Source organism: Pristiophorus japonicus, chromosome 10 (genome assembly GCF_044704955.1).
Source record: "Pristiophorus japonicus isolate sPriJap1 chromosome 10, sPriJap1.hap1, whole genome shotgun sequence".
In the NCBI taxonomy this organism is placed as follows: Eukaryota; Metazoa; Chordata; class Chondrichthyes; family Pristiophoridae; genus Pristiophorus; species Pristiophorus japonicus.
The window spans coordinates 221,089,317-221,108,600 of record NC_091986.1 but is presented as its reverse complement, the minus strand read 5'-3'; the positions used below and the strand labels follow the sequence as shown (position 1 = coordinate 221,108,600).

Genomic DNA, 19,284 nt, shown 5'->3' with positions numbered 1-19,284 from the left:
CAGACCCCCACCACCCTCGGGGTGAAGACATTTCCCCTCAAATCCTCTCTAAACCTCACCCCAATTACTTTAAATCTGTGCTCCCTGGTTGTTGACCCCTCTGCCAAGGGAAACAGGTCCTTCCTATCCACTCAGACCCCTCACAATTTTATACACCTCAATAAGCTCTCCCCTCAGCCTCCTCTGTTCCAAAGAGAACAAACCCAGTCTATCCAATCTTTCCTCAGAGCTAAGTTTCTCCACTCCCAGCAACATCCTCATAGATCTCCTCTGTACCCACTCCAGTGCAATCACGTCCTTCCGGTAATGTGGTGACCAGAACTGCACGCAGTACTCCAGCTGTGGCCTAACCAGTGTTTTATACAGTTCAAGCATAACCTCCCTGCTCTTGTATTCTATGCCTCGACCAATAAAGGCAAGCATTCCGTATGCCTTCTTAACCACCTTATCGTCCTGTTCTACCTTCAGGGATCTGTGGATCTGCACTCCAAGATCCCTTTGTTCCTCTACACTTCAGTGTCCTACCATTTAATGTGTAATCCCTTGCCTTGTTAGCCCTCCCCAAATGTATTACCCCTCACTTCTCTGGATTAAATTCCATTTACCACTGTTCTGCCCACCTGACCAGTTCATTGATATCTTCCTGCAGTCTACAGCTTTCTTCTTCATTATCAACCACACAGCCTATTTTAGTATCATCTGCAAACTTCTTAATCATATCCCATACATTCAAATCTAAATCATTGATATATACGACAAAAAGCAAGGGTCCCAGTACTGAGCCCTGTGGAACCCCACTGTATACATCCTTCCAGTCACAAAAACACCCATCAACCATTACCCTTTGCTTCCTGCCTCCGAGCCAATTTTGGATCCAACTTGCCACTTTGCCCTGGATCCCATGGGTTTTTACTTTTGTGACCAGTCTGCCATGTAGGACCTTATGAAAAGCTTTGCTAAAGTCCATATACACTACATCGTACACACTGCCCTCATCGACCCTCCTGGTTACGTCCTCGAAAAATTCAATCAGGTTCGTCAGACACAGCCTTCGCTTAACAAATCCGTGCTGACTATCCCTGATTAATCTGTGTCTTTCTAAATGAAGATTTTTTTCCATCAGAATTTTCTCCAATAATTTTCCCACCACCGAGGTTAGTGTGTTTGTGTGTGCCTGAGTTTTTCTTCTGTGAATGTATTGGATTGAAAAGCCATTCAGCCCATCGAGCTTGCCCTGTTGGGCACAGACTGTACCCGTCCCTTCTGCCTCAACTCCGATTCTGTAACGAGGGACTCCGGTTTAATTAATCTTTCATGTCTCGCATAGAAAGACTTGCATTTATGTAACACTTTTCACAACCTCAGGACGTTCCAAAGCGCTGTACATAAGAATTAGGAGCAGGAGTAGGCCATTCGGCCCCTCGAACCTGCTCTGCCATTCAATAAGATCATGGCTGATCATCGACCTCAACTCCACTTTTCCGCCCAATCCCCATATCCCTCGATTCTCCGAGACTCCAAAATCGATCTCAGCCTTGAATATACTCAGACTCAGCATCCACAGCCCTCTGGGACAGAGAATCCCAAAGATTCATGACCCTCAGTGAAGAAATTCCTCTTCATCTCAGTCTTAAATGGCCGACCCCTTACTCAGACTGTGACCCCTGGTTCTAGACTCCCCATCCCGGGTGTAACATCCTGTATCTAACCTGTCAATCCCCCTCAAACTTACTATGTGTCAATGTGATCACCTCAATTTTCTAAACTTCAGAGTATAGGCCTAACCTACTCAATCTCCTCAGGGCAGCCCAGTGAACCTTCGTTGCACCCATCTCTAAGGCAAGTATGTGCTTCCTCAGATAAGGGGACCCAAACTGTGCACAGTACTTCAGGTGTGGTCTCACCAAGGCCCTGTACAATTGTAGCAAGATTTCCTTACTCTTGTACTCCAACCCTGGCCCTGCCGCCCCCTTCCCCCCCCCCCCTGCAATAACATAGCATAGAAATTTACAGGTCAGGAGGCGGCCATTTCGGCCCAACATGTCCGCGCCGGCCGACAAAGAGCCTATGAACAATGACGGAAAGGCAAAGAGTACCCAGCCCAACCAGTCCGCCCCACACAACTGTGACACCCCTTACACTGAAACATTCTACACTCCACCCCAACCGGAGCCATGTGATCTCCTGGGAGAGGCAAAAACCAGATTAAAACCCAGGCCAATTTAGGAAGAATAAATCTGGGAAAATTCCTCTCCAACCCATCCAGGTGATCAAAACTAGTCCAGGAGATCACCCTGGCCATATTCTATTCCCTGCAGTACTTACCATTATATCTACGCCGGTCAACAAAAGGTTATCCAGTCTAATCCCAATTACCAGCTCTAGGTCCGTAACTCTGCAGGTTACTGCACTTCAAATGCCCACCCAACCATCTCTTAAAAGTGGTGAGGGTTTCTGCATCCACCACTCTTCCAGGCAGCGAGTTCCAGATCCCCACAGCCCTCTGCGTAAAGAAGCCTCCCCTCAAATCCCCTCTAAACCTTCCACCAACCACCTTAAAACTACGCCTCTCGTAATAGCCCCCTCCACCAATGGAAATAGACACTTACTATCCACTATGTCCAGACCCCTCAATATTTTGTACACCTCAATGAGGTCTCCTCTCAACTTCCTTTGTTCCAATGAGAACAAACCCAGCCTATCCAATCTGTCCTCATAACTAAGATTCTCCATTCCAGGCAGCATCCTAGTAAATCTCCTCTGCACCCTCTCCAGTGCAATCACATCCTTCCTATAATATGGCGACCAGAACTGCACGCAGTACTCCAGCTGTGGCCTAACCAAAGTATTATACAATTTAAGCATAATCTCCCTGCTCTTATATTCTATGCCTTGGCCAATAAAGGCAAGCATTCCGTATGCCTTCTTAACCATCTTATCCACCTGGCCTGCTACTTTCAGAAATCTGTGGACAAGCACTCCAAGGTTCCTTTGTTCATCTACATTATTAAGTGACCTACCGCTTAATGTGCATACCCTTTCATTATTAGCCCTCCCAAAGTGCATCACCTCAAACTTCTCTGAACTAAATTCCATTTGCCACTGCTCTGCCCACCTGACCAGTAGATTGATATCCTCCTGCAGCCCATGACTTTCCTCTTCATTATCAACCACACGGCCAATTTTAGTGTCGTCTGCAAACTTCTTAATCATACCCACTATATTCAAATCTAAATCGTTTATATATACCATGAAAAGCAAGGGACCCAGTACTGAGCCTGCGGAACCCCACTGGAAACATCCTTCCAGTCACAAGAACATCCATCAACCATTAACCTTTGCTTCCTACCTCCAAGCCAATTTTGGATCTAACTTGCCACTTTGCCCTGTATCCCATGGGCTTTAACCTTCATGACCAGTCTACCATGTGGGACCTTGTCAAAAGCCTTGCTAAAGTCCATACGCACTACCCTCATCGACCCTCTTAGTTACCGCCTCAAAAAATTCAGTCAGGTTAGTCAAACACGATCTTCCCTCAACAAATCCGTGCTGATTGCCCCTAATTAATCCTTGCCTATCCAAATGCAGATTTATCCTGTCTTTCAGGATTTTTTTCAATAATTTTCCCACCACTGAGGTTAGGCTGACAGGCCTGTAATTACTCGGCCTATCCCTTTCTCCCTTCTGAAACAAGGGTACTACATTAGCAGTCCTCCAATCCTCCGGCACCATGCCCAGATCCAAAGAGGACTGGAAAATGATGGTCAAGGCCTCTGCTATTTCCTCTTTTACTTCGCTCAACAACCTGGGATGTATTTCATCCAGGCCTGGGGACTTATCTACTTTCAAAGCTGCTAAGCCCCTTAATACTACTTCTCTCACTATATTTATTTCATCCAGAATATCACACTCCTCCTCGATAGCAATATCTGCATTGCCCCTTTCCTTTGTGAAAACAGATGCAAAGTATTTGTTAAGAACCCTTCCAACATCTTCCGCTTCCACACAAAGATTACCCTCATGGTCACTAATAGGCCCTACCCTTTCTTTAGTTACCCACTTACTCTTAATATATTTATAGAACATCTTAGGGTTTTCCTTAATTTTACTGGCCAAGAATTTCTCGTGCTCTCTCTTAGCATTCCTAATATCCTTTTTAATTTTGCCTCTTAACTTTCTATATTCCTCAAGTATTTAGCCTTTGATATGTGACATAAGTGTCCCTTTTTTTTCTTAATCCTCCCCTGCAAGTCCCTAGACATCCAAGGGGCTCTAGAATTATTTTTCCCAGCCTTTTTCTTTAAGGGCACATGTTTGGCCTGAGCCTTCCGGATCTCCTCCTTAAATGCCTCCCACTGTTCTGACACTGATTTACCCACAAGTAGCTGTTTCCAGTCCACTGTGGCCAAATCACTCCTTAACTTAGCAAAATTAGCTTTTCCCCAATTCGTAACTTTTATTCCAGGCCTATTCTTGTCCTTATCCATAACCAGTTTGAATCTGGCTGAATTATAGTCACTGGCTCCCAAGTGCTCTCCCACTAATACCCCTTTCACCTGCCCAGCTTCATTCCCCAAAACTAAATCCAGAACCGCCCCCTCTCGTGTTGGGCTTGTTACACACTGACTAAAAAAGTTCTCTTGAATGCATTTTAGGAATTCCGCACCCTCTATACCCTTCACACTATATTTGTCCCAATCAATATTTGGATAGTTGAAATCCCCTACTATTACTGCCCTATGGTTTTTGGACTTCACAGCAATTTGCCGACATATTTGCTCCTCTATCTCCCTCCCACTGTTTGGGGGTCTATAATACACGCCCAGCAGTGTGATCACTCCTTTTTTATTTTTCAATTTGACCCATATGGCCTCAGTTAATGATCCCTCTAACATATCATCCCTTCTCACCGCTGTAATATTTTCTTTAATTAGTACCACAACCTCCCCTTACCCCCCTCTCTATCTTGTCTAATAATCCTGTAGCCAGGAATATTGATCTGCCAAACCTGCCCCTCTTTCAGCCATGTTTCTGTAATGGCTATAATATCATACTCCCAAGTGTCTACCTGTGCTCTTAGCTCATTCGCCTTCTTCGCAATACTCCTTGCATTAAAGTATATACCATTCAGCACAGGCAGACCTCCTTGCTTACCACATATTAAGTCCTGTTTCCTCTGTCTTACAGATTTGCTTTCTAGATTCTTGCTATCCAATTTCTGCTTTACTTCCTTCCCTGATAAATTTGTTCTCAGGTTCCCATCCCCCTGCCAAGTTGGTTTAAACTCTCCCCAACAGCACGAGCAAAACTCCCCGTGAGGATATTGGTCCCGGCGCTGTTGAGGTGCAACTCATCCGGTTTGTACAGGTCCCATCTCCCCCAGAAACGGTCCCAATGCCTCAAGAATTTAAAGCCCTCCCTCCTACACCAAATTTTCCAGCCACGTGTTCATCCTCTCTATCCTTCTATACTTATACCCATTAGCACGTGGCACCGGTAGTAACCCGGAGATTACTGCCTTTGAGATCCTACCCTTTAATTTTCTTCCTAGCTCTCTAAATTCTTCCTGTGGGACCTCATCCCTCATTTTATCTATGTTGTTGGTCCCGATATGGACCAGGACCTCTAGCTGTTTACCCTCCCCCCCCCCCCCCCCAGGAAGCCCTGCCTCTGCTCTGTGACATCCTTGACCCTGGCACCAGGGAGGCACCATACCAGGTCAGGTCTGCGGCCGCAGAAACACCTGTCTGTTCCCCTAACTATAGAATCCCCTATCACTAGGGCCCTTTTGTTCTTCATCCCTCCCCCCTGTGCAGCTGAGCCACCCGTGGGGCCTTGGAATTGGCTCTGGCTGCACTCCCCAGAGGCACCATCGTCCTCACCGATACTCAGAAGTGAATATTGGTTTGAAAGCGAGATGGACTCACGGGGGGGTCTCCTGCACTACCTGCCCAGCACACTTACTACGTCTGGTGGTCACACACTTCCCCTCCGGCTGCAAGCCTTTCAGCTGCAGGGTGACCACCTCCTGAAACGTGCTATCCACGTAGCTCTCGGCCTCGGGGATGCACTGTATTGACTCCACCCGCTGCTCCAGCTCCGAAACGCGGAGCTCGAGCAGTTGAAGCTGGAGACACCTCCTGCACACATCCAGGACTTCCCACATGCTGCAGGATATGCACTCCACGGGACTGGGCTGCACTGCCATCCCTCTAGTTAGACTTATCTTTTTAAGTTAAAATCTACTTAAAAGGAAAGAGAAAAGAGGGCGACTTACCAACTCACCTCAACACCCTCCCGGCCTCCGAACTCCCGACTAGAGGATCCTTTACTAAGATCATTTATTAATGCTGTCTCATGCCATTTGCCTTCCCAATTGCTTGCTGTACCTGCATGCTAGCTTTCTGTGTTTCTTGCACAAGGGACACCTAAATCTCTCTCAACACCAATATTTATTAGTTTCTCACCATTAAAAAATATTGTTTTTCTAGTCTGCCGACCAAAGTGAATAACCTTACATTTCCCCAACCAATAGAGAACTTTTGAAGTGTAGTCACTGTTGTAATGTAAGAAACATGGCAGCTAATATGCACACAGCAAGCTCCCACAAACAACAATGAGATAAATCTCCAGGTAATCTGTTTTTAGGTGTCAATTTGAGGGATAAATAATGGGCAGGACATGGAGAACTCCGTTCTTCATGCAGATGGTAGCAAGGGATCTTTATCAACAGGTAGACCAGGCCTTAGTTTAACAACCCAAGGATGGACTTTCCATAGGAACACGCAGAAGCCATTCAGCCCCTCGAGCTTGTTCTGACATTGAATTGGATCCTGGCTGATCTCCTAACTCCATTTACCTGCCTTTGCTCCATATCCCTTGATACCCTTACCTAACAAAACTCGATTGATCTCAGTCTTGAAAGTTTTTGGGGGAGAGAGTTCCAGATTCCCAGCACCCTTTGTGTGAAGAAGAGCTCCCTGACATCACCCCTGAACGGCCGGGCTCTAATTTTAAGGTGACGGCCCCTTGTTCTGGACTCCCCCCCCCCCCCCCCCCCCCCCCCCCCCAAGAGCAGGAGTAGGTCATTCGGCCCTTCTATAAGATCAGGGCTGATCATTCCCTCAGTACCCCTTGATCCTCTTAGCCGTAAATATATCCCTCTTGAATATATCCAATGAATTGGCATCAACAACTTTCTGTGGTAGAGAATTCCACAGGTTAACAACTCTCTGAGTGAAGAAGTTTCTCCCCATCTCAGTCCTAAATGGCTTACCCCTTATCCTAAGACTATGTCCTCTGGTTCTGGGCTTCTGCAACATCAGGAACAATCTTCCTGCATCTAACCTGTCCCGTCCCGTCAGAATCTCATATGTTTCTATGAGATTCCCTCTCATCCTTCTAAACTCCAGTGAATAAAGGCCCAGTTGATCCAGTCTCTTCTCATATGTCAGTCCAGCCATTCCGGGAATAAGTCTGGTGAACCTTCGCTGCACTCCCTCAATAGCAAGAACGTCCTTCCTCAGCTTAGGAGACCAAAACTGTACACAATATTCCAGGTGAGGTCTCACTAAGGCCCTGCACAACTGCAATAAGACCTCCCTGCTCCTATACTCAAATCCCCTAGATATGGAGGCCAACATACCATTTGCCTTCTTCACCGCCTGCTGTACCTGCATGCCAACCTTCAATGACTGATGAACCATGACACCCAGGTCTCGTTGCACCTCCCCTTTTCCTAATCTGCCGCCATTCAGATAATATTCTGCCTTCATGTTCTTGCCCCCAAAATGGATAACCTCACATTTATCCACATTATACTGCATCTGCCATGCATTTGCCCACTCACCTAACCTATCCAAGTCACCCTGCAGCCTCTTAGCATCCTCCTCACAGCTCACACCGCCACCCAGTTTAGTGTCATCTGAAAATTTGGAGATATTACACTCAATTCCTTCATCCAAATCATTAATGTATATTGTAAAGAGCTGGGGTCCCAGCACTGAGCCCTGCGGCACTCCACTAGTCACTGCCTGCCATTCTGAAAAGGACCCATTTATCCCGACTCTCTGCTTCCTGTCTGCCAACCAGTTCTCTATCCACGTCAGTACATTACCCGCAATACCATGCGCTTTGATTTTGCACACCAATCTCTTGTGTGGGACCTTGTCAAAAGCCTTTTGAAAGTCCAAATACACCACATCCACTGGTTCTCCCTTGTCCACTCTGCTAGTTACATCCTCAAAAAATTCCAGAAGATTCGTCGAGCATGATTTCCCTTTCATAAATCCATGCTGACTTGGACCGATCCTGTCACTGCTTTCCAAACGCACTGCTATTTCATCCTTAATGATTGATTCCAACATTTTCCCCACTACTGATGTCAGGCTAACCGGTCTATAATTACCCGTTTTCTCTCTCCCTTTTTTAAAAAGTGGTGTTACATTAGCTACCCTCCAGTCTATAGGAACTGATCCAGAGTCGATAGACTGTTGGAAAATTATCACCAAATGCATCCACTATTTCTCGGGCCACTTCGTTATGTACTCTGGGATGCAGACTCGGGCCCCGGGAATTTATCAGCCTTCAATCCCATCAATTTCCCGAACACAATTTCCCGCCTAATAAGGATATCTTTCAGTTCCTCATTCTCACTAGACCCACTGTCCCCTAGTACATTCGAAAGGTTATTTGTACCTTCCTTTGTGAAGACAGAACCGAAGTATTTGTTCAATTAGTCTGCCATTTCTTTGTTCCCCATTACAAATTCACCTGAATCCGACTGCAAGGGACCTACATTTGTTTTCACTAATCTTTTTCTCTTCACATATTTATAGAAACTTTTGCAGTCAGTTTTTATGTTCCCTGCAAGCTTCCTCTCGTACTCTATTTCCCCTTCTTAATTAAACCCTTAGTCCTCCTCTGTTGAATTCTAAATTTCTCCTAGTTCTCAGGTTTGTTGCTTTTTCTGGCCAATTTATGCCTCTTCCTTGGATTTAACACTATCCTTAATTTCCCTTGTTAGCCACAGTTGAGCTACCTTCCCCGTTTTATTATTACTCCAGACAGGGATGGACAATTGTAGAAGATTTTTAAATGTTTGCCATTGCCTATCCACCATCAACCCTTTAAGTATCACTCGCCAGTCTATTCTAGCCAAGTCACGTCTCACACCATTGAAGTTACCTTTCCCCAAGTTCAGGATCCTAATCTCTGAATTAACTGTGTCACTCTCCATCTTAATAAAGAATTCTACCATATTATGGTCACTCTTCCCCAAGGGGCATCGCACAAGATTGCTAATTAGTTCCTTCTCATTACACATCACCCAGTCTAGGATGGCCAGCTCTCTCGTTGGTTCCTCGACATATTGGTCTAGAAAACCATCCCTAATACACTCTAGGAAATCCTCCTCCACCGCATTGCTACCAGTTTGGTTAGCCCAATCTATATGTAGATTAAAGTCGCCCATGATAACTGCTGTACCTTTATTGCACACATCCCTAATTTCTTGTTTGATGCTGTCCCCAACCTCACTACTACTGTTTGGTGGTCTGTACACAACTCCCACTAACGTTTTCTGCCCTTTGGTATTCCGCAGCTCCACCCATACCGATTCCACATCATCCAGGCTAATGTCCTTCCTTACTGTTGTGTTAATTTCATCTTTAACCAGCAACGCCACCCCGCCTCCTTTTCCTTTCTGCCTATCCTTCCTAAATGTTGAATACCCCTGGATGTTGAGTTCCCAGCCTTGGTCACCCTGGAGCCATGTCTCCGTGATGCCAATTACATCGTATCAGTTAACTGCTGTCTACGCAGTTAATTCGTCCACCTTATTCCGAATACTCCTCGCATTGAGGCACAGAGCCTTCAGGCTTTTTAACACACTTTGCCCCTTTAGAATTTTGCTGTAATGTGGCCCTTTTTGATTTTTGCCTTGGGATTCTCTGCCCTCCACTTTTACTCATCTCCTTTCTATCTTTTGCTTCTGCCTCCATTTTATTTCCCTCTGTCTCCCTGCATAGGTTCCCATCATCCTGCCATATCAGTTTAACTCCTCCCCAACAGCACTAGCAAACACTCCACCTAGGACATTGGTTCCGGTCCTGCCCAGGTGCAGACCGTCCGGTTTGTACTGGTCCCACCTCCCCCAGAACCAGTTCCAATGTCCCAGGAATTTGAATCCCTCCCTTCTGCACCACTCCTCAAGCCACGTATTCATCTGAGCTATCCTGCGATTCCTACTCTGACTAGCACGTGGCACTGGTAGCAATCCTGAGATTACTACTTTTGAGGTCCTATTTTTTTAATTTAGCTCCTAACTCACTAAATTCAGCTTATAGGACCTCATCCCATTTTTTACCTGTATCGTTGGTACCTATGTGTACCATGACAACTGGCTGTTCACCCTCCCTTTTCACAATGTCTACCCTTTTCTCTACCCTTTTAAACACCTCGAACACCTTAATTGTCTGGACTTGAGGGAATACAATCCCTGTTGATGGAACCGGTCCTCATAATTTAACCCTTTAAGCCCATTTGTCAGTCGGAAAACAACTGCCTCCAATCCCCAGGTTGGCTTAAGCTGATGACGTTCGCTCAAAGGTTTGGACCGACTGACCAATGATCAGGGTCTCTCAGCGTGGAGTCAATGTTCCTGGAATGAGGTATGGAGGGTTTCCTGGAATGAGGGGGGTTCTCGGTTTGGGGATTTGGGGGGGTATCTGGCATTGGGGAGAGCATGGTCTCTTGGATTGGGGGGGTCTCAGATTTGGGATTTCTGGGATTGGAGGTTTTAGGGAATCTCTTGATTGGGGGGGTCTCTGGGGTTGGGGGGGACTCTGGGGTTGGGGGGACTCTGGGATTAGGGGGTCTCGGATTCTGGGGTTGGAGGGGTCTCTGGGGTTGGGGAGTTTCTGGGATTGAGGGGTCAATGGGTTTGGGGGGTCAATGGGATTGGGAGGGTCTCTGGGATTGAGGGGTTTGGGGGGACTCTGGGTTTGGGGGGTCTCTGGGTTTGGGGGGGTTTAGGGGGTCTCTGGATTTGGGGGGTTTGGGGGGTCTCTGGGTTTGGGGGGGTTTAGGGGGTCTCTGGATTTGGAGGGGTTTAGGGGGTCTCAGGATTTGGAGGATCTCTGGGCTTTGGGGGTCTCTGGGTTTGGGGGGTCTCTGGGTTTGGGGGGGTTGAGGGGGTCTCTGGGTTAGGGGGAGTCTCGGGTTTTGCGGGGGGGGGGGGGGGGAGTCTGGGATTGAGTCACTCCCCAATCCCACCGTCAGATTCCGTGCACCATGAGCCTCGGGCAGACGCGGGCTCCGTGTGTCCCGGGGATGGGAGCCGCCCGCCTGTTGCTGTTGCTCGGCCTGTCGCTGTACCCAGGTATCGGGACCCCCCGCCCCGGGCTGGCACTGCAGGGTGTGGGGGGGTGGTGTTGCTGATAATGATTCCGGGATAGAATTTGTTGCATTGCGTCCCGGGCTGTGACTGGGTCCCGGCTCCCTCCCTCTCTCTCCCTCTCTCTCCCTCCCCTCCCTGTCCCATCCTTTCTCTCAATCTATTTCTCTCGGATATTGTCTCTGGATCTCAATCCTTCCAATACCGCTCCCACCCACTCTCTATCTATATAGAGAGATAGAGAGAGAGATAATCACATTATCCTGGGTGTGTTTCCCTCCTCTGATCTCCCTCTCCCTCAACTGTTTACAAATATCCCATTGAGAGAAGTTTGGTGACGAGTTGGATCCCGAGAGGAGAAAGCTCCCAGGCACAGACCCACCAGCTCTCACTGCGCTGCACAGCGCCTGGCACATCCCTCAAATGCTGAATTTGTTTTGTGAATTCTGATCTAAATGAGATGAGACTAAACCTGTGCTGCGATTATTTATTGTGTCCCACCAGCTCCCTGCCCATGTGGGGAGGGGGGTTTTGACCCACATTCTGTCTCTCCATCTCTCCCTCCCTCCAGGCTCACTCTGTGCCGAAGGCACACTCGCTCACCGGCTCCTCCGCGACTTATTCGCCAATTCCTCCAGCGCTCTGAGACCAGTACACAACACGGAGCAGGCAGTGACGGTCACTCTGCAAATCACCCTGTCCCAGATCATCGACATGGTAAGGTGCAACATAACCAGTGTGTCCCCTCTATATCCTGTTCCCCAGTGTGTCCCCTCTATATCCCTGTTCCTCAGTGTGTCCCCTCTATATCCCTGTTCCTCAGTGTGTCCCCTCTATATTCCTGTTCCCCAGTGTGTCCCCTCTATATCCCTGTTCCTCAGTGTGTCCCCTCTATATTCCTGTTCCCCAGTGTGTCCCCTCTATATCCCTGTTCCCCAGTGTGTCCCCTCTATATCCTTGTTCCCCAGTGTGTCCCCTCTATATCCTTGTTCCCCAGTGTGTCCCCTCTATATCCCTGTTCCCCAGTGTGTCCCCTCTATATCCCTGTTCCCCAGTGTGTCCCCTCTATATTCCTGTTCCCCAGTGTGTCCCCTCTATATCCCTGTTCCTCAGTGTGTCCCCTCTATATCCCTGTTCCTCAGTGTGTCCCCTCTATATCCCTGTTCCCCAGTGTGTCCCCTCTATATCCCTGTTTCCCAGTGTGTCCCCTCTATATCCCTGTTCCTCAGTGTGTCCCCTCTATATTCCTGTTCCCCAGTGTGTCCCCTCTATATCCTTGTTCCCCAGTGTGTCCCCTCTATATCCTTGTTCCCCAGTGTGTCCCCTCTATATCCCTGTTCCCCAGTGTGTCCCCTCTATATTCCTGTTCCCCAATGTGTCCCCTCTATACCCCCCTGTTCCACAGTGTGTCCCCTCTATACCCCCCTGTTCCCCAGTGTGTCCCCTCTAAATCCCTGTTCCCCAGTGTGTCCCCTCTATATCCCTGTTCCCCAGTGTGTCCCCTCTATATCCCTGTTCCCGTGTGTGTCCTCTATACCCCCCTGTTCCCCAGTGTATCCCCTCCATATCCATGTTCCCCAGTGTATCCCCTCTGTATCCCTGTTCCCCAGTGTGTCCACTCTGTATCCCTGTTCCCCAGTGTGTCCCCTCTATATCCTTGTTCTCCAGTGTGTCCCCCTCTATATCCCTGTTCCTCAGTGTGTCCCCTCTATATCCCTGTTCCTCAGTGTGTCCCCTCTATATCCCTGTTCCTCAGTGTGTCCCCTCTATATTCCTGTTCCTCAGTGTGTCCCCTCTATATTCCTGTTCCCCAGTGTGTCCCCTCTATATTCCTGTTCCCCAGTGTGTCCCCTCTATATGCTTGTTCCCCAGTGTGTCCCCTCTATATCCCTGTTCCCCAGTGTGTCCCCTCTATATCCCTGTTCCTCAGTGTGTCCCCTCTATATCCCTGTTCCTCAGTGTGTCCCCTCTATATCCCAGTTCCTCAGTGTGTCCCCTCTATATCCCTGTTCCCCAGTGTGTCCCCTCTATATCCCTGTTCCTCAGTGTGTCCCCTCTATATTCCTGTTCCCCAGTGTGTCCCCTCTATATCCTTGTTCCCCAGTGTGTCCCCTCTATATCCTTGTTCCCCAGTGTGTCCCCTCTATATCCCTGTTCCCCAGTGTGTCCCCTCTATATTCCTGTTCCCCAGTATGTCCCCTCTATATCCCTGTTCCTCAGTGTGTCCCCTCTATATCCCTGTTCCTCAGTGTGTCCCCTCTATATCCCTGTTCCTCAGTGTGTCCCCTCTATATCCCTGTTCCTCAGTGTGTCCCCTCTATATTCCTGTTCCCCAGTGCGTCCCCTCTATATCCTTGTTCCCCAGTGTGTCCCCTCTATATCCTTGTTCCCCAGTGTGTCCCCTCTATATCCCTGTTCCCCAGTGTGTCCCCTCTATATCCCAGTTCCCCAGTGTGTGTCCTCTATACCCCCCTGTTCCCCAGTGTGTCCCCTCTAAATCCCTGTTCCCCAGTGTGTACCCTCTATATCCCTGTTCCCCAGTGTGTCCTCTATACCCCCCTGTTCCCCAGTGTATGTCCTCTATACCCCCCTGTTCCCCAGTGTATCACCTCTATATCCATGTTACCCAGTGTATCCCCTCTGTATCCCTGTTCCCCAGTGTGTCCACTCTGTATCCCTGTTCCCCAGTGTGTCCCCTCTATATCCTTGTTCTCCAGTGTGTCCCCCTCTATATCCCTGTTCCCCAGTGTGGCCCCTCTATAATCCCTGTTCCCCAGTGTGTCCTCTATACCCCCCTGCTCCCCAGTGTATCCCCTCTATATCCATGTTCCCCAGTGTATCCCCTCTGTATCCCTGTTCCCCATTGTGTCCCCTCTATATCCTTGTTCCCCAGTGTGTCCCCCTCTATATCCCTGTTCCCCAGTGTGTCCCCTCTATAATCCCTGTTCCCCAGTGTGTCCCCTCTATATCCCTGTTCTCCAGTGTGTCCCCTCTATACCCCTGTTCCCCAGTGTGCCCCCTCTATATCCCCCTGTTCCCCAGTGTGTCCCCTCTATATCCCTGTTCTCCAGTGTGTCCCCCTCTATATCCCTGTTCTCCAGTGTGTCCCCTCTATACCCCTGTTCCCCAGTGTGTCCCCTCTATATCCCCCTGTTCCCCAGTGTGCCCCCTCTCTATCCCCCTGTTCCCCAGTGTGTCCCCTCTCTATCCCCCTGTTCCCCAGTGTGCCCCCTCTCTATTCCCCTGTTCCCCAGTGTGTCCCCTCTATATCCCCCTGTTCCCCATTGTGTCCCCTCTATATCCCTCTGTTCCCCATTGTGTCCCCTCTATATCCCTCTGTTCCCCAGTGTGTCCCCTCTATATCCCTCTGTTCCCCAGTGTGTCCCCTCTATATCCCTGTTCCCCAGTGTGTCCCCTCTATATCCCTCTGTTCCCCAGTGTGCCCCCTCTCTATCCCCCTGTTCCCCAGTGTGCCCCCTCTCTATCCCCCTGTTCCCCAGTGTGCCCCCTCTCTATTCCCCTGTTCCCCAGTGTGCCTCCTCGATATCCCCCTGTTCCCCAGTGTGTCCCCTCTATATCCCCCTTTTCCCCATTGTGTCCCATCAATATCCCTCTGTTCCCCAGTGTGTCCCCTCTATATCCCTGTTCCCCAGTGTATCCCCTCTGTATCCCTGTTCCCCAGTGTGTCCCCTCTGTATCCCTGTTCCCCAGTGTGTCCCCTCTATATTCCTGTTCCCCAGTGTGTCCCCTCTATATCCCAGTGCCCCAGTGTGTGTCCTCTATACCCCCCTGTTCCCCAGTGTGTCCCCTCTATATCCCTGTTCCCCAGTGTGTCCCCTCTATATCCCCCTGTTCCCCAGTGTGTCCCCTCTATATCCCCCTGTTCCCCAGTGTGTCCCCTCTATATCCCCCTGTTCCCCAGTGTGTCCCCTCTATATCCCTGTTCCCGTGTGTGTCCTCTATACCCCCCTGTTCCCCAGTGTATCCCCTCTATATCCATGTTCCCCAGTGTGTCCACTCTGTATCCCTGTTCCCCAGTGTGTCCCCTCTATATCAATGTTCTCCAGTGTGTCCCCCTCTATATCCCTGTTCCCCAGTGTGTCCCCTCTATAATCCCTGTTCCCCAGTGTGTCCCCTCTATATCCCTGTTCTCCAGTGTGTCCCCTCTATACCCCTGTTTCCCAGTGTGCCCCCTCTATATCCCCCTGTTCCCCAGTGTGTCCCCTCTATATCCCTGTTCTCCAGTGTGTCCCCCTCTATATCCCTGTTCTCCAGTGTGTTCCCTCTATACCCCTGTTCCCCAGTGTGCCCCCTCTATATCCCCCTCTTCCCCAGTGTGTCCCCTTTATATCCCTGTTCCCCAGTGTGCCCCCTCTATATCCCTGTTCCCCAGTATGTCCCATCTATATCCCACTGTGCCCCAGTGTGTCCCCTCTATATCCCCCTGTTCCCCAGTGTGTCCCCTCTATATCCCCCTGTTCCCCAGTGTGTCCCCTCTATATCCCCCTGTTCCCCAGTGTGTCCCCTCTATATCCCCCTGTTCCCCATTGTGTCCCCTCTATATCCCCCTGTTCCCCATTGTGTCCCCTCTATATCCCTCTGTTCCCCATTGTGTCCCCTCTATATCCCTCTGTTCCCCAGTGTGTCCCCTCTATATCCCTCTGTTCCCCAGTGTGTCCCCTCTATATCCCTGTTCCCCAGTGTGTCCCCTCTATATCCCTCTGTTCCCCAGTGTGCCCCCTCTCTATCCCCCTGTTCCCCAGTGTGCCCCGTCTCTATCCCCCTGTTCCCCAGTGTGCCTCCTCGATATCCCCCTGTTCCCCAGTGTGTCCCCTCTATATCCCCCTTTTCCCCATTGTGTCCCATCAATATCCCTCTGTTCCCCAGTGTGTCCCCTCTATATCCATGTTCCCCAGTGTATCCCCTCTGTATCCCTGTTCCCCAGTGTGTCCCCTCTGTATCCCTGTTCCCCAGTGTGTCCCCTCTATATCCCTGTTCCCCAGTGTGTCCCCTCTATATCCCTGTTCCCCAGTGTGCCCCCTCTATATCCCTATTCCCCAGTGTGTCCCCTCTGTATCCCTGTTCCCCAGTGTGTCCCCTCTGTATCCCTGTTCCCCAGTGTGTCCCCTCTATATCCCAGTTCTCCAGTGTGCCCCCTCTATATCCCTCTGTTCCCCAGTGTGTCCCCTCTCTATCCCTCTGTTCCCCAGTGTGTCCCCTCTATATCCCTCTGTTCCCCAGTGTGTCCCCTCTATATCCCCCTGTTCCCCAGTGTGCCCCCTCTATAACCCTATTCCTCAGCGTGTCCCCTATATATCCCCCTGTTCCCCAGTGTGTCCCCTATATATCCCCCTGTTCCCCAGTGTGTGTCCTCTATATCCCTGTTCCCCAGCGTGTCCCCTATATATTCCCCTGTTCCCCAGTGTGTCCCCTCTATATCCCTGTTCCCCAGTGTGCCCCCTCTATATCCCTGTTCCCCAGTGTGTCCCCTCTATATCCTTGTTCCCCAGTGTGTCCCCTCTATATCCCTGTTCCCCAGTGTGTCCCCTCTATATCCCTGTTCCCCAGTGTGTCCCCTCTATATTCCTGTTCCCCAGTGTGTCCCCTCTATATCCCAGTTCCCCAGTGTGTGTCCTCTATACCCCCCTGTTCCCCAGTGTGTCCCCTCTAAATCCCTGTTCCCCAGTGTGTCCCCTCTAAATCCCTGTTCCCCAGTGTGTCCCCTCTATATCCCTGTTCCCGTGTGTGTCCTCTATACCCCCCTGTTCCCCAGTGTATCCCCTCTATATCCATGTTCCCCAGTGTATCCCCTCTGTATCCCTGTTCCCCAGTGTGTCCACTCTGTATCCCTGTTCCCCAGTGTGTCCCCTCTATATCCTTGTTCTCCAGTGTGTCCCCCTCTATATCCCTGTTCCTCAGTGTGTCCCCTCTATATCCCTGTTCCTCAGTGTGTCCCCTCTATATCCCTGTTCCTCAGTGTGTCCCCTCTATATCCCAGTTCCTCAGTGTGTCCCCTCTATATCCCTGTTCCCCAGTGTGTCCCCTCTATATCCCTGTTCCTCAGTGTGTCCCCTCTATATTCCTGTTCCCCAGTGTGTCCCCTCTATATCCTTGTTCCCCAGTGTGTCCCCTCTATATCCTTGTTCCCCAGTGTGTCCCCTCTATATCCCTGTTCCCCAGTGTGTCCCCTCTATATCCTTGTTCCCCAGTGTGTCCCCTCTATATCCTTGTTCCCCAGTGTGTCCCCTCTATATCCTTGTTCCCCAGTGTGTCCCCTCTATATCCCTGTTTCCCAGTGTGTCCCCTCTATACCCCCCTGTTCCCCAGTGTGTCCCCTCTAAATCCCTGTTCCCCAGTGTGTCCCCTCTATATCCCTGTTCCCCAGTGTGTCCTCTATACCCCCCTGTTCCCCAGTGTATCCCCTCTATATCCATGTTCCCCAGTGTATCCCCTCTGTATCCCTGTTCCCCAGTGTGTCCACTCTGTATCCCTGTTCCCCAGTGTGTCCCCTCTATATCCTTGTTCTCCAGTGTGTCCCCCTCTATATCCCTGTTCCCCAGTGTGTCCCCTCTATAATCCCTGTTCCCCAGTGTGTCCTCTATACCCCCCTGTTCCCCAGTGTATCCCCTCTATATCCATGTTCCCCAGTGTATCCCCTCTGTATCCCTGTTCCCCAGTGTGTCCACTCTGTATCCCTGTTCCCCAGTGTGTCCCATCTATATCCTTGTTGTCCAGTGTGTCCCCCTCTATATCCCTGTTCCCCAGTGTGTCCCCTCTATAATCCCTGTTCCCCAGTGTGTCCCCTCTATATCCCTGTTCTCCAGTGTGTCCCCTCTATACCCCTGTTCCCCAGTGTGCCCCCTCTATATCCCCCTGTTCCCCAGTGTGTCCCCTCTATATCCCTGTTCTCCAGTGTGTCCCCCTCTATATCCCTGTTCTCCAGTGTGTCCCCTCTATACCCCTGTTCCCCAGTGTGCCCCCTCTATATCCCCCTCTTCCCCAGTGTGTCCCCTCTATATCCCTGTTCCCCAGTGTGCCCCCTCTATATCCCTGTTCCCCAGTGTGTCCCATCTATATCCCACTGTGCCCCAGTGTGTCCCCTCTATATCCCCCTGTTCCCCAGTGTGCCCCCTCTCTATCCCCCTGTTCCCCAGTGTGCCCCCTCTCTAACCCCCTGTTCCCCAGTGTGCCCCCTCTCTATCCCCCTGTTCCCCAGTGTGCCCCCTCTCTATTCCCCTGTTCCCCAATGTGCCCCCTCTATATCCCCCTGTTCCCCAGTGTGTCCCCTCTATATCCCCCTGTTCCCCAGTGTGTCCCCTCTATATCCCCCTGTTCCCCAGTGTGTCCCCTCTATATCCCCCTGTTCCCCAGTGTGTCCCCTCTATATCCCCCTGTTCCCCATTGTGTCCCCTCTATATCCCTCTGTTCCCCATTGTGTCCCATCAATATCCCTCTGTTCCCCAGTGTGTCCCCTCTATATCCCTGTTCCCCAGTGTATCCCCTCTGTATCCCTGTTCCCCAGTGTGTCCCCTCTGTATCCCTGTTCCCCAGTGTGTCCCCTCTATATCCCTGTTCCCCAGTGTGTCCCCTCTATATTCCTGTTCCCCAGTGTGTCCCCTCTATATCCCAGTTCCCCAGTGTGTGTCCTCTATACCCCCCTGTTCCCCAGTGTGTCCCCTCTATATCCCCGTGTTCCCCAGTGTGTCCCCTCTATATCCCCGTGTTCCCCAGTGTGTCCCCTCTATATCCCTGTTCCCGTGTGTGTCCTCTATACCCCCCTGTTCCCCAGTGTATCCCCTCTATATCCATGTTCCCCAGTGTATCCCCTCTGTATCCCTGTTCCCCAGTGTGTCCACTCTGTATCCCTGTTCCCCAGTGTGTCCCCTCTA

At 50.1% G+C, this 19,284-nt stretch overlaps 1 protein-coding gene across 1 annotated transcript in view; it reads left to right on the top strand.

The window, feature by feature from the left end:
* Nucleotides 1–11,292: 11,292 nt before the first annotated feature.
* Nucleotides 11,293–19,284, top strand: part of LOC139274677 (neuronal acetylcholine receptor subunit alpha-10-like) — a 71,044-nt gene continuing 63,052 nt past the window's right edge. The window contains exons 1-2 of the mRNA XM_070891355.1: nucleotides 11,293–11,380; nucleotides 11,967–12,112. Of these exons, the coding sequence (XP_070747456.1) occupies nucleotides 11,293–11,380; nucleotides 11,967–12,112 (234 nt within the window). The remainder of the gene's footprint in view (nucleotides 11,381–11,966; nucleotides 12,113–19,284) is intronic.